This window comes from Arachis stenosperma, chromosome 3 (genome assembly GCF_014773155.1).
Source record: "Arachis stenosperma cultivar V10309 chromosome 3, arast.V10309.gnm1.PFL2, whole genome shotgun sequence".
NCBI classification, from domain to species: domain Eukaryota; kingdom Viridiplantae; phylum Streptophyta; class Magnoliopsida; order Fabales; family Fabaceae; genus Arachis; species Arachis stenosperma.
The window spans coordinates 17,726,830-17,740,843 of NC_080379.1; the positions used below are offsets into that span (position 1 = coordinate 17,726,830).

Consider the following 14,014-nt stretch of genomic DNA (forward strand, 5'->3'; position numbering starts at 1 on the left):
TTCGGTAAGGGAAGGTGATCGCCAAGACACTCGAGATAAGAACCTTCGGTAAGGGAAGGGGACTCTCATTTATACCGGTTTGAGCTCAATACCTTCCATAAAAGTTAAAAGTTAAGAAAGAAGAAAGCATGAATGAAAGTTGATTCTTAGTTTTTCTCAGATTTATGTATGATTATGTTGATGTTACTTAGGATGTTATCCTTCTGTTTTCCCTATATGCTTTCTCTTTTTGCACACATGTTTTACAAGAAAGATACATATTACATGCCACGTTATACGCTCTTTTTAAAAATCCCGCACGAGGGCTGGAGATGGATATGGAGGTGTTGCATAGCACTCCTACTGAGACATTAGGTTCTCACTCCCTTTCTTTTCCCATACTGTCTCCAGAGGAATATGGCACAGTGGATAGAGATGACGCAGTACCTCCCGAAGGTAACTTCTAAGTATGACCCCTCGAAGCACGCGTGGGTAGTTGCGACCACTACTACCGTGCTCCAAACTATCTACTTAGGTCGAGAGTTCGTGGAAGAAGAACCCCAGCTGCCCATCGTAACCTTCCTAGATAGGAACGCTTCAGCATCTAAGAAGCGGTCATTTAAGGTGGTACACCTCGAGTCCGACTCCAAAACTGAGGAAGAGGAAATTCGACAACCCTAGCCAGAAGGAAGACACCATGGAAGAGGATCCAGAGGAGGAGTTGAACCCTTGCGGAAGTCCAAAGGTGGAATACGTGCCCTCTTCCCCACTTCGGCACCCCGTCAAGTTTTGGTTCACCCCACCCAACGGAACCGGATCTTCACTGCGCGAAAAGGTGTTGGAGGGAGGCCCCTGGTACCTCGATTCGTGAATAACTGAAGGGTCCTAATCAAGGATAGGATAGGATACAAGTATGGGAGCTTCTTCGACGAGATTAGTTTAGGACGTAATTAGTTTTTTTTCTGGTTATAATTTCCTCTAAGTATTTCATTTTGAACCGTACTCATGGTTAAGATATTATTTCATATTCAAACATTTTAGTGCTACTCATTTTCCCCCTTCACGCGTACCCCCTCCTCCCTTGCATAACTTAGAGTGTTACAAAGCTTGTGGGAATAAACCAAACTGACTTTAGGCTTGGAACCTTCTTTATAGCACTTGAAGTTGCTTACTTACGATGAAGCAGTAAGGACCATGTATGGCTGTTATACTTGTTTGAACTTCCCTCGCCATTGTGGCGTAGAGGTCAGTAGGCTCCAATAGATCATTATCTAGTGCAGGATCTGATAAAAGATTATCAATTGGACTTTTTGTAAATATTTTGAATGATGGTGATCTTATAAAAGTTGAAGGGTTGGATGAGAATCTTAATATAAATTATAAAAAAATTCAAGTTTTCTGAGATAAATAAATCAATAGAGATAAAAATAAAGATGTGAAGGAAGAAATTTTCAAGAGCCTCTTAAGTATGTTAAGATTGAAGTTCCTTTAAAAAAGTAAAGAACTAGAAGAAAAGTTAGAGGAGGTTTTGGACTTTTTTTTTCAATTTCATACTCTTGATTTGATTGGAGATGTGGTTGGTCACTATATATTTAAGTGTGCAAGGAGGAGAATTCTGTTATTTGGAGATGATCTCATTTCCTTATATAGAGTTTTTCTTATATATTATTTAATTTCTCTTCCCAGAAAGCTACACTATAGTGTAGAGCCTGTCAAACTTTTATTCTATGGAAAGAGTACATCTGTTAAGGATCTTGAACTTATTTTTGAATTCAAAAGCTTATCAAGTCATTGTTGTTCTTGTATAAAGCACAACATTTTGCGCTGAATTGGCGTATCTACATGTCAAACACATTTTAAATACTATAATTTTTAGTGTCAAACTGTGTCTTAATAAAAAATAAAAAAAATTCTGACATATATTTTTAAAATAAATTTAAAAATTATAGATATTATTAAATAAAAAATATTTTAAATATTTTATATAATTAAAACAAGATATTAAAAATATTTAAAAAATTATTTTCTATTTACTAGTTAATTGATGAAAAATTATTTTCTATTTACTAGTTAATTGATGATTTAAAGAAGTAGAAATTGAAAAGGATTATTGATGACCACTCACTTTCGATTTATTAGAAGAATGCAAAGCCTTTCAAATTTTTAGCATTGAGCTTCCAAAAAATAAAGAATTTCTAGTTTCAACTACAACCATAATCTTATCTAATTGACGCATAGAAATGCATGCTTGAAATTCTAGATAATAAAGTAGGTATCGAAAATCTTAACATTATAGGTAGTAAAGCTCAATAAAAACCAACAATATAAATGTCAATTACATATTTTTTTTCTTTTCTTTTGAATATTAGATGGTAATACATCTTTTTTATTACTTTGTACTCAACAGACATCTCGCTACAAGATAAAATTTTGATTTATGATGATGAGAACAAGAAGTTTTTTGCCAACTATGACAGGCTTAGGTCAACTCTTCATATTTTTTTTATTTTGACAGCAAATACGTTTTAGAAAATTTTTTTGCATTATTTTCTTTTGATCATTAACAGTAGATCATGAAGTTAAAAGAACATATTTTTCACACTTATACTTATACGCTGCAATATAGTACAACAGAAAAATAAATGAGTTATTTTGACCTAAGATACTCACATGTGAATGAAATAGAACATATGATTAAATATGGTACAACATATCTAAATGCTTAGTACAATAGTATGTCTGTATATTATACCTCATAAGTAGAAAATTGTTAAGTAGAAAGATTTTAAATGTCATTAATACAAGATATACACTCAAGATATGAGAAAAAATAGTCGCAAAAATTATGCAGCTTCGTTAAAACAAGTACTTTAAAATGAACAATGTTTAGTCACAAAATGGTCAATTCATATACAAATAATACAATATTAGTAATTGTAAGAACGAAGGAAGAAATTACTATGACAAAAGATTTAAAAAATATCAATTTATGTTGGGAAATAATCATCTAGATACTAGTAATACTTTCAAAACAATTGCAAATGTGTCAAAAAATAAGGTCTTAGATTATTAATAACACTAACACTACTCTAAAATATTAATAAAATATAGGAATTCATCTCCTAAATAATTTGTGAATAATTTTATAAGTATTTCTTCCATATTTTTATTTGGGAGTACATGAATTATAGTAAATTTTTCTATAATAATTATTATAATAGATATGAACATTATAAAAGCTTGACAATGTTAAAAATAAATAAAAATTAAAGTAGTATGAAAATACTTCTTAATTTATTCATATTTTTTATTTTAAATTAAAAAGTGTCACTAAATAATAAAAAAATTGATTTTAATTTTACTCTAAAATATTAAATTCCTAAAACACAATTATTTAACTATACTCAATTTTTAACTTCTTAAAAATATATGCAAAATATTATTTTAGTCGGATTATTTTTTATTATTTTAACCTATGAATGATACGCAATAATTTATTTTTTCAGTATTCTCTCATATTGACTTTTAAAATTTATCAATAAAAAATATACTACAAAAATGAATTCATAAAAATAAAGGATTATATACATCCAATATGTATTTTTAAGTTATAAAGTTGAAATAAGATTTTTAATAAAAGCTAAATATAGGCAATGTGTGTACTCAACAAATAAATTGATATAACTAATAAGTATTTGTGTTTAATTGATAAAAAATTTAAAATTTTTTATTTTGATAAATACATTGAAATTTAAATTTTTATATAATTTTTATTAAAATACTTTTTAGATATAATGATAAAGATACTTATTTATTGAATCAAAAGTGTTTGTCTATTTGTTGTTATTCTTGTCCTCGTACATTTGAACAAGAAATTAGATGTCTTTAAAAGAATTCATTTACTATAACTCTATTAATGTGGATTTTTTTCCTTGTACATCTAGGATAACTTTTCTTTTAATATTTTTGTAGTGATATTAATTACTATTAGTCATACTTACTAATAACTCTAAGTTTTTTTTTGTATGTTAATTATTCAGTGCTATCATTCAATATTTTACCATCTCAATGCTTACTAATAATGTTTAGGACAACCTAATTATACAAACATCAAGTTGTTTATTCTATAGTTAGAATTTTGATTTATTTCTTAAAACTTATTGATTTTAAGATCTTGAATAAGTTCAACAATTCTAAATGATACATAATTTAAATTTGGTTAGAATTTTATATGTTTAATTTATCTTTTCAATTTTACATAAAATCTTAATTTTTTCAAATTTTATTTATATAATTACATGTTAATTCTCTTGTTGTGGTCTTAAGTTTAATAATAATAATAATAATAATAATAATAATAATAATAATAATAATAATAATAATAATAATAATAATAATAATAATAATAATAATAATAATAATAATAATAATAATAATAATAATACATGTTGAAATTTAAGAAGGACAACTACAAACCTAACTATTAGGGATGTCAATGGGGTGGGGCGGGGGCGGGAGATGCTTCCCTACTCCCCGTCCCCGCCCCCAGAATTAATCCCCGTCCCCGTCCCATTCCTCGTCATGGGGGGATAATTGTCCCCATCCCCGTTCCCCGCATTCCCCCGTTTCCCGCGGGGCCCCATTCTCTATCTCCCTATGTTTAACATTTATATGGAAATTATAGTAAAAAATATCAAAAAAACAAAAAAACAAACTAAAAAATATTATTACAAACACACAAACATATCTTATCTAAGATTATAAGTCCAGAAATACAACATAGCAAATCATAGTCCATAAAATAAAATCTTAAAATGCAACTTCCATTATAAAGAAAGCAATAAAACAAAGTTTTTAACATCAAATATTCTTTCATTGTCGGCATAAAACTTCCAACAAACATCTCCATGTTCTCTGTTAAAACAATAGAGACAAATATGTTAACATACAGTGACGAGAATGGAAGCAAACACGCAGACCTAGAAGTGGAGAGGAGAAGGACGCCGTGCCTGAGGAGAGAGAACGACGCGGTGAAGCTGCTAGGATGACGGCGCAAGAGTGGCCGGTGGCTAGCTGTGAGGGTTTTGAAGTTTGAACAAAGTGGAGAGTGAGTGAGTGACTGGAGTCTAGAGAGTTGGGGTTTGGATGGGAATAGAGAGTTAGAGAGGGCGCAGCAACAAAGGTGAGAAGGGAATATAGGGTTAAGGTTTTTTAATGGGTGAAATTACTAAAATACCCCTATGTTAGAAATAAAGTAAGAGTATTTAAGTAAGTTTAACAATTCGAAAAATTATCGGGGATGGAGCGGGGATCCCCGCTCGGGTCCCCGCGCCTGTCTCGGGAGAATTTTGCTCCCCATCCCCATCCCCACCATCGGGGCCCCATTTGGGGCGTTCCCCGCGGGGATCCCCACCTGCTGGGGATTTTTGACACTCCTACTAACTATTGTGTAAGAAATAAGAATACAAAATAATGGATCATCTTAAAAAAGCATACCAATTAAATTATTAAAATATATTTTTATTTAAGGACTTTCTATTTAAGAACGAGTGACCAACTCAAATTGGTTCGCATTTTTATAGTTACATCAATCCAAATTATTAAATTAATGCCATTGAAACAAAAATTGGGCTATAATAAAAAATTGGGCCCAAACAATGAAACGAAATATATTGAGCCGAGTTGAGATATGGGCTTGGGCCTATTGAAATGGGTAGGGTGAAGGGGTATTGGGGGGTCCGAACAAAGAGAGCAGTAGAAAAATGAGAAGGGGTGGGATATGGAGGAGGAAAACGTTAGCTGACCAAAGTCACCGGACGCTGAACCTGACACCTGTGACCCCTCTCTTTCTGTTTTCTTTCAATTCATTCATATAATCGTAAGTTCCCAAATTTTGCTGAGTTCAACTCGACTCGACTCACCCTAACTCGTTCCCTGCCCTTCCCCTCTCTTTTCTCTCTCTTTATTTGTTGTATCTGTCAGCTACCCTCACCTCACCTCACCTCACCTTACCTTACCTTCGCACTTCTCCGCCATATTCCTCTCTATCTATCTATCTATCTATCTATCTATTCACTCTTCACTTCCACCACCGCCATTCCTTATTCTTATTCTTTCTCTCTGTGAGTATGCTAATTAATTAATTAATTCTTTATTTCATTGCGTTTTATCTCTCTTCAATTTTATTTTATGTTTAAATGGCATGGATCTTTTGCTTATCTGCATTTCCCCCCCTTTTATTACATGCACTTGTTATTCCCCTTCTTTTTTTAGCTTTTCTCTTGTACCGATACCGCCCCATAAGCTTTACGCACTAATGATTTAATTCTTGATTGTTTCTTTGTTTTTCTTGGAGGTTAATTTCATTGACATTTTTAGACTAGTTGTTGGTGGTGGTGGTGCTGGTGGTGGTGGTGGCGGGTGTTGTTTGGGGTTAAAATGTCTTACATGTGCCCCTTTTGTTCTCTGCTGAAATTTGGTATTGGGTTATGTGAATTTTAGCTTATCGTTTATTGTGTTTTGCTGATACTTAGTTTTTTCGCAGCTTCTGAGAGCTTGGTGGTGTGAATTAGGAATTGGTGATTTTTCATTGTTCTTCGTCTTTATATAAGAGGAGTTGTGTTTTACTTTTCCCCTAATAGAAAAATCAAATACAACTTGAGTTTGTCTCAGAAAGTATTAGGGTTGTGGGGTTTGGTATTGTTTTTTCTTTTGCTTTAGGGTTATATTGTTCTCCCCCATGTGAGATAATTGAGGAGTCCAGAGTCCCTTTGTTTTAATGGGCTACCATATGTTATATTCATTAGCTGTGGCAAATGGATGAGATTGCTTACCCTTATCTTGGAATTGAAATCTACTGCTTCTGCAGTGCTGTGTAAGTGATTCTTTATTTGGTTGTTATTCTTAATGTAAAATTCTTTTCTTCACAGCAGAATTATATGTGATGCGCATGCCAACACTTTCTAAAGTTGAATAATGGCTGTTGAGGCTTCTGACAAACCAGTTTTGCCCAACAAGTTTGATGATGACGATGATGATAATATGCCGTTAACTATAAAACGGTACTCATCGAATAAGAAAAGCCAATTGCATTCAGATGTAAAGAAGTCAACTTCACATAGTCAAGATGGTCATACATACAAGAGGATTTCTGGCGTGCCTTCTTCAAATGGTCAATCTTCTAGCTCTAGTGCACAGAGGGGTAATAATTCCTCATCTGCTAAGGCTTCATCATTAAGATCCCCCCCATCTTCAAGCTCTAATGCACAAAAGGGTAATGCTGCTCCATCTGCTAAGGCTTCACCATTGAGATCACCCACATCTTCAAGCGCTAGTGCACAGAAGGGTAATGCTGCTCCATCTGCTAAGATGTCACCCTTGAGGTCACCATCATCTTCAAGCTCTAGTGCACAGAAGGGTAATACTGTTCCATCGGCTAAGGCTTCGCCTTTGACATCTCCTTTGAGATCTCCTGTAGGTGTCTCAAAACGACCAAATTCACTTGCCAACTCCACTTCTGCCAAGTTGCCTATGGCAAATTCAAAACCTCCTCATCCAGGAGATAAACCAAAGCCTCTTATTAATCAGAAAGTGTCTGGTGATGTTAAAAAGGAAACAAAATCAATCAAAGATTCTTCAAAGAATTATTCTGAAGATTCAGAGGATGAGGAGGATAATAAACCATTGAGTGCTAGGTTGAAGGTGAACAGTAACCACAACAAAGCAACCCCGGTCATCATCAAGAAGTCTGATGATAATTCTGATTCTGATGATAATGTCCCTTTGTCAACAAAGATAAACTGGAATTCAAACATGGGAACATCTAGTAGTAATTATGACAACTCTGATCAGAAAAAGCCTATTCCAAAAGTTCAGAAAGAGCCACAAAATGGTTCTGGGGCAAGTAATAAAAGACCCATAGATAACAGTAATTCCATGAACTCTTCTGCAAAGAAGTCAAAGATTTCAGAGCCAGCCTCGTCAGTGAAGCCTAAGCAAAGCTCTATGAAAGTTGAGCCAAAGGTAGAGGATGATGATGATGATGTACCTATTTCCCAGAGAATCAAGAAATCGGCCACATCAGCTAATAAATCATCTTCTATAAAACAGGTGACAAAGATCACTAAAGTTAATAAGGCTAGTACCAAATCTTTTAAGAAACAAGCCAAGAACAAGAAGTTGAAAAAATCAGGAAGTGGTTCAGAATATTCCAAATCCACTAAACTTCTTCCTAGCTCTGGTGACGGCCAGAAAAAATGGACAACTTTGGTTCACAATGGCGTCATTTTCCCTCCTCCTTACAAGCCCCATGGGATAAAGATGCGCTACAAGGATCAAGATGTTGATTTAACTCCCGAGCAAGAGGAGGTTAGGTCTTTTCTCTGGAAACTGTGTTCTTTCATCTTCAAGTGACTGATTGCTCTTGTTAATTAATGTTGTTCAATTTATGAAGTCTCTTACCTTAGAGTAGCTGACAGTATTATGAACTAAAATACATATTGCAGGTTGCAACAATGTATGCAGTCATGCTAGATACAGATTACATGCTGAAAGAAAAGTTCAAGGAAAATTTCTGGACTGATTGGCGTAAATTGCTAGGAAAGAATCATGTAATTCAGAATTTGAAAGATTGTGACTTTAGACCAATTTACAACTGGTTCCAAAGTGAAAAGGAAAAGAAAAAACAAATGACTGCAGATGTAAGTTGGTAGCTTTTTTATAGACTTCTCAATATTTTCATTATTAATAATAGAATTTGATATATTAAAGCATTACTTTTGCTCTTAGGATTTCTGGTTTGCACCCGATATATGCATGCAGTGATTTGTTTTAGAGAGATGTAATTTTGAATTTAGCTGTACGTCTATGTAGTCCTAATAATAGAGTACTTCATGTCTTTGGTCATGCTCTACATAGTTTGTTGATCTTGCAAGATACAAGTTTGTTGATTTGTTAACAACTTCCGGTAGGGAGTAGAGAAGCAACTAGGTCAATTTGCAATCGTCCTGCTAAATTTTACAGTTGTGACCCCGTTGTCGGCCCAACATAAGTCTCATTTTTAAGGATCTGGGATTAGGATGTTCTATGTTTGTATATCCGTACACAGTTACATCTGCATGTATGTATGTTCGTATTGGCTACTTAATTAATCTTTGAATTTCATAAGTCATTTATTTGATTGTTAAGTGTTAAAGCTGTTCGTCTGCAGGAGAAGAAGGCCTTGAAGGAGGAGAAAACAAAACAAGAAGAGAAATACATGTGGGCCATTGTTGATGGTGTGAAAGAGAAGGTTTAGTCTGGTTTCCCTTTTCTCAAAAAATATTTGTCAATTTATCTTTTTGATTTCTTTCTTAGGATTTTCTGGAGAATTTATGACCAGTGATCAGGCCATTATATTTTGCAGGAGAAGTAATGTGTTACATTCTCTTTACTTGGTCTTGCTTTAGAGGTTGTTAGGAATTTTTGTTATCAAATTTGAATGTTCACTTTCACTTTATATTTTGATCTTTAGTTGGTGCTGGATTGGTCTGCGAGTCTGGACCACTGGGGCACCAACAATCCTCTGATTACCATTTCATGTCTTTCCGTGTCTATTATCCATGTATTGTTTGGTAAATTGTTTTCATATCCTTCAACTTAAGGAAGTTTTGCTGGTGTAACTTGCAATCTAGTCTTTGGGTTTTATCTATCAATATGAGTTTCACTCTAGTATTAAGTCAATGGCACATTAGAAATCAAGGCAAAAATTGAGAAGAATGCACGTGCAACATGACATCATTGTGTTTATATTGTTAATATTTCAGTATAATTGTTTGTGTTTTTATATCTATTATACACATTTTTCATTCAAGCTTTCAATTTTTAAATATATCCTCATAATGCTATTCATTATAGAAAAGAGAAAAAAAGGGGGCGGTGGAGGGATCAAACTACGACTAGTTCTTATTAAATCTTTATTATTTCAGGTTGGTAATTTCAGAGTTGAACCACCAGGATTGTTCCGAGGCCGTGGGGAGCATCCTAAGGTAATGATACATTTGACTGGAGTTTGATGTGCAGATTTTCCTCATTTGATTTTTCATTCAAATAGTGGCTGCATCTCCAGAACATTTACCCATTTTAGTAGCTTCCATTACCTATTCACCGATTGCAACCAATTTTATCAGATGGGAAAATTGAAAAGGCGCATTCATCCAAGTGATATCACAATTAATATTGGAAAGGATGCTCCAGTTCCTGAATGTCCTATTCCTGGCGAAAAGTATGAGCCTATCAAATCTTATCCAAAAAAGAGGACTTTTGGCTCTGTTTTTTATCATTAAATTTTGTAATCTTACAGGTGGAAGGAGATAAGGCATGATGATACAGTTACATGGTTAGCCTTTTGGAATGACCCAATCAATCCAAAGTTATTCAAATACGTGTTTCTAGCAGCTAGTAGTGCCCTAAAGGGTCAAAGTGACAAGGAAAAGTATGAGAAAGCCAGGATGTTGAAGGTGCTTGCATGCATTGCTAGATTATTTCAACTAGTCTTTCTCTTGCACACTGTTTTTGGATGACACTTAAATGGAATTCAATTCCATTGGTTCTTGATTTCTCTGTGCAGGATTATATAGAGAACATTAGGGCTGCTTACACAAAAGATTTTAAGAGTAAAGATATTACTAAGCAGCAAATCGCTGTTGCTACTTATCTTATTGATAAATTAGCTCTGAGGGCTGGCAATGAGAAGGTATAATATCTGTCTATTCCCTCTTCACCAAAACATTTATATACCGGAATATATATTAAATCATCAAGTCAATTTGAATGAAAATCACTTGTTTGTGTCATTAAAGTTGTCCATATTCTAAATTGAAAATCACTTGCATGTTTTATTTGATAGTTTTGTTTTCTAAATATTTCTAAGATGTCACATAAACAATGGGGCAAAAATGCAAAATCTGAGCTTGTTTGTCAGTTGTTGCAATAAAGTCCTGTGTTGTTTGGGATGAGATCTTGACCTTTTGATTGGTATTTACTGAAAAGGTTATTTTGATGGATGGATTATATTCCTTTGTTGATTCAAAGGAGGTTATTCTCATAATCCTGGCTGGAACTACAATTGTGTGAACTGGATTAATTGGAATATTTTGAATGTGTAATCCTGGCATGGTCTCTTAGTTTATATATTGCCTTCTTCCTCACATATTGCTTCAAGTTTTCATGTGTTTTTTCCCTCAGGATGATGATGAAGCTGATACTGTTGGTTGTTGTACATTAAAAGTGGAGAATGTGACCAGAGAAGCTCCCAACAAACTGAAGGTAATTTTCAGTAAGGGTTGATGAATATATGTCCTTTGGGACATTCTAAAATTTTCCCAATCCCTCTCCTAAGGTGGTTTATGTTCAATTTATACTTGATGGTTGGCATATTTCCTTTTTGTTAAATTACAGTTTAACTTCCTTGGTAAAGATTCTATCAAGTATGAGAATACAGTTGAGGTTGAGCTTCCTGTTTACGATGCAATTTTGAAGTTCCAAAAAGGTCAGGAACTGTCTTCCCATCACTAAAAAAAAAAGAAGAGAAAAAGACAAAGAAACTTTATTTGTTACCATTATAAGTGAGAAGCTTTCAAATACATTCCTGTTATTAATTTTCAGATAAGCGCCCTGGTGATGATCTTTTTGACAAGTTGGATACAAGTAAATTAAATGCTCATCTGAAGGAACTCATGCCTGGCCTAACTGCAAAGGTCTTCCGTACATTCAATGCATCTATCACGTTGGATGATATGGTAAGAACTGCTTTATTGAAATGGCATGTTCTGTGTAGTAGCAATTGGCATTTGTATATTTTGTTAATAATTCTATGTCTGACATTGAAAGTGCTCTTTCGTCCACCCTTATCCATTCAGATTAGAGGGCAATTTTAACTACTGAAATTTTCTATTAGATTTTAATTTTGGCACCATTGGAATATTGGATTACCTCTTTACATGTCGAAGGTCATATAAAAATGATAGTACAAAGCACAGAACTATATAATAGCTCTGCCAATACACATGGGAAAAAACACAAAATCTTCTCTTGGAGCTACTCACCCATGAAATTCTATAATAAATCCTTGTGCTTCTAGATATATTCCAAGTGGAAAGTTCATTTCTTATGTATTTATGATGATTTCTTGTGTTGGATTATATATGGACTTGCATGCTTAATTTTCCTGGAATCATGTGACAACAGTTGAATAAGGAAACTAAAGAGGGTGATGTTGGCGAAAAGATTCTTGTTTATCAACATGCAAATAAACAGGTAATTTCACTAAGTGATCAATTCTTTATACCAATGATATTGCATTTGTGTAATTTTTTTTTTCATGTTCAAGTTTTATTGATGTGTGTTTTCCGTAAAAGGTTGCAATCATTTGTAATCATCAACGCAGTGTTTCAAAATCTCACTCGTCACAAATTGAAAGGTTAACAAACAAGATTGGTGAGCTTCAGGTAATGGACTTGTTACTGGGTGAATTTCTTGATTGATATGCTTGAGTTTTACAGTAGACTTGCCTTGTGGCTCATAAACATATAATTGGATTTGGCTTAATCTTGTAGGATGTTCTGAAGGAGCTAAAGACAGATTTGGACAGAGCAAGGAAAGGAAGGCCCCCTCTAAAGGGTTCAGATGGAAAGACAAAAAAGACCTTAGCCCCTGAAGCGTAATATACCTTTTCCGAAATTCTTAATGATTGCTTTGATTAGATGTGATGTATAATTTTGGTAAATGTAATGCACAGGCTAGAGAAAAAGATCTCTCAAACCAATGCAAAGATTGAGAAAATGGAACGCGATATGAAGACAAAAGAAGATCTGAAAACTGTGGCATTGGGCACGTCCAAGATAAACTATCTTGACCCTAGGATTACAGTTGCCTGGTGCAAACGGCATGAGGTTCCCATTGAAAAGGTGCTGGCTTCTTTTCTTGTATATGATAAGTTATTTTGTTGTGTTTCAGCATATTTTTGGATAAAATCATCAAAAATCAGTTTTTGCATACCTGCATTAATTTTAAAAATAATCAAAATACTAGTTCACTGCATCTTTTTCTTTCTTTTTTATTTCTTTTTCAAATGCAAAAATAGTAGTTTCACAGGAAAGTCAGTTTTGAGCTTTTCAATCATATAAAGATTAGAACTAAGATCACATGAGAGAAAATAAATGTTCCATAGAAGTTATCCATGTGTGTCCCCAACTGATAAAACCAAAATCCAGTATGGGGGCTGCTGTTTGAGTGCTTCCTAATTGATGGCATGTGGTTTTACACCTCAAATTATGCTTATAGTTCCCTTTGGTGAGCTGTGACCTGTGTCATCATAGAACTCATTTTGTCACTTAAATATTTTTTGTGAAATGCTCAGATATTCAACAAATCGCTGCTGGCAAAATTTACTTGGGCAATGGATGTGGATCCTGAATTCAGATTCTGAGATCCCTAAATGGAGGGCATGTTGCAATGCTGCTGGGGGAAGACATTTCTTTCTTACTCATTTCTTCTCTATAATTTTTATTTTATTTTTTTTTTCTGTTTTTCTCAAGTCCAGCGGAAATTAATGTTGTAACTCATCTAATCTAATTTATGGGGTGAGTTTCCCCCTTTCTCCATTTGACTGGTTTTATGTTTAAACCGCCAGCCATTCATAGTTAAGATTTTAATGTGATACACATTGGCAAATGTGGAAAGAGTTAAAAGTTTTGTACTTCCATTCTTCAATTTTTATTTATTTATTTTTTGGTATTCTATCAGTAGTACCCGATGCAAATCACAATGGAGTTTAATTGCTTTGATTTAGTTAGCTCCTTAGGTTTAGTTCTTTACTTCTTAGTGTTTCATAATTTTAACGAAGGATGATTTATTTGTTAAATTTTTGTTGGCCCATGTAATAAGTAGTTATATATATTTTTTCAATAACATTTGAATTTGGTACGGCCTGGCCCACCAATAGCATGGGCCAACCCGACCCACGAATCACCCGACCCAAACGATCGGGTGTGAGGCG

General features: G+C 33.9%; 1 protein-coding gene across 2 annotated transcripts; it reads left to right on the forward strand.

Moving 5' to 3' along the window:
* Positions 1 to 5,814: 5,814 nt before the first annotated feature.
* On the forward strand, positions 5,815 to 13,752 carry LOC130968429 (DNA topoisomerase 1 alpha-like). Of its 2 annotated transcripts, none has more exons than XM_057893692.1 (16): positions 5,815 to 6,101; positions 6,909 to 8,346; positions 8,484 to 8,678; positions 9,188 to 9,268; positions 9,945 to 10,004; positions 10,146 to 10,240; positions 10,319 to 10,475; positions 10,586 to 10,711; positions 11,203 to 11,283; positions 11,416 to 11,506; positions 11,623 to 11,756; positions 12,205 to 12,273; positions 12,375 to 12,464; positions 12,573 to 12,676; positions 12,755 to 12,923; positions 13,376 to 13,752. In XM_057893692.1, the coding sequence occupies exons 2-16, from the start codon at positions 6,955 to 6,957 to the stop codon at positions 13,442 to 13,444; spliced, it is 2,913 nt and encodes a 970-aa protein (XP_057749675.1). In that variant the 5' UTR covers positions 5,815 to 6,101; positions 6,909 to 6,954; the 3' UTR covers positions 13,445 to 13,752. The 2 variants fall into 2 exon arrangements, with proteins under 2 accessions (XP_057749675.1, XP_057749676.1); XM_057893693.1 differs by having other exon boundaries at positions 6,912 to 8,346.
* The last annotated feature ends 262 nt before the right edge of the window (positions 13,753 to 14,014 follow it).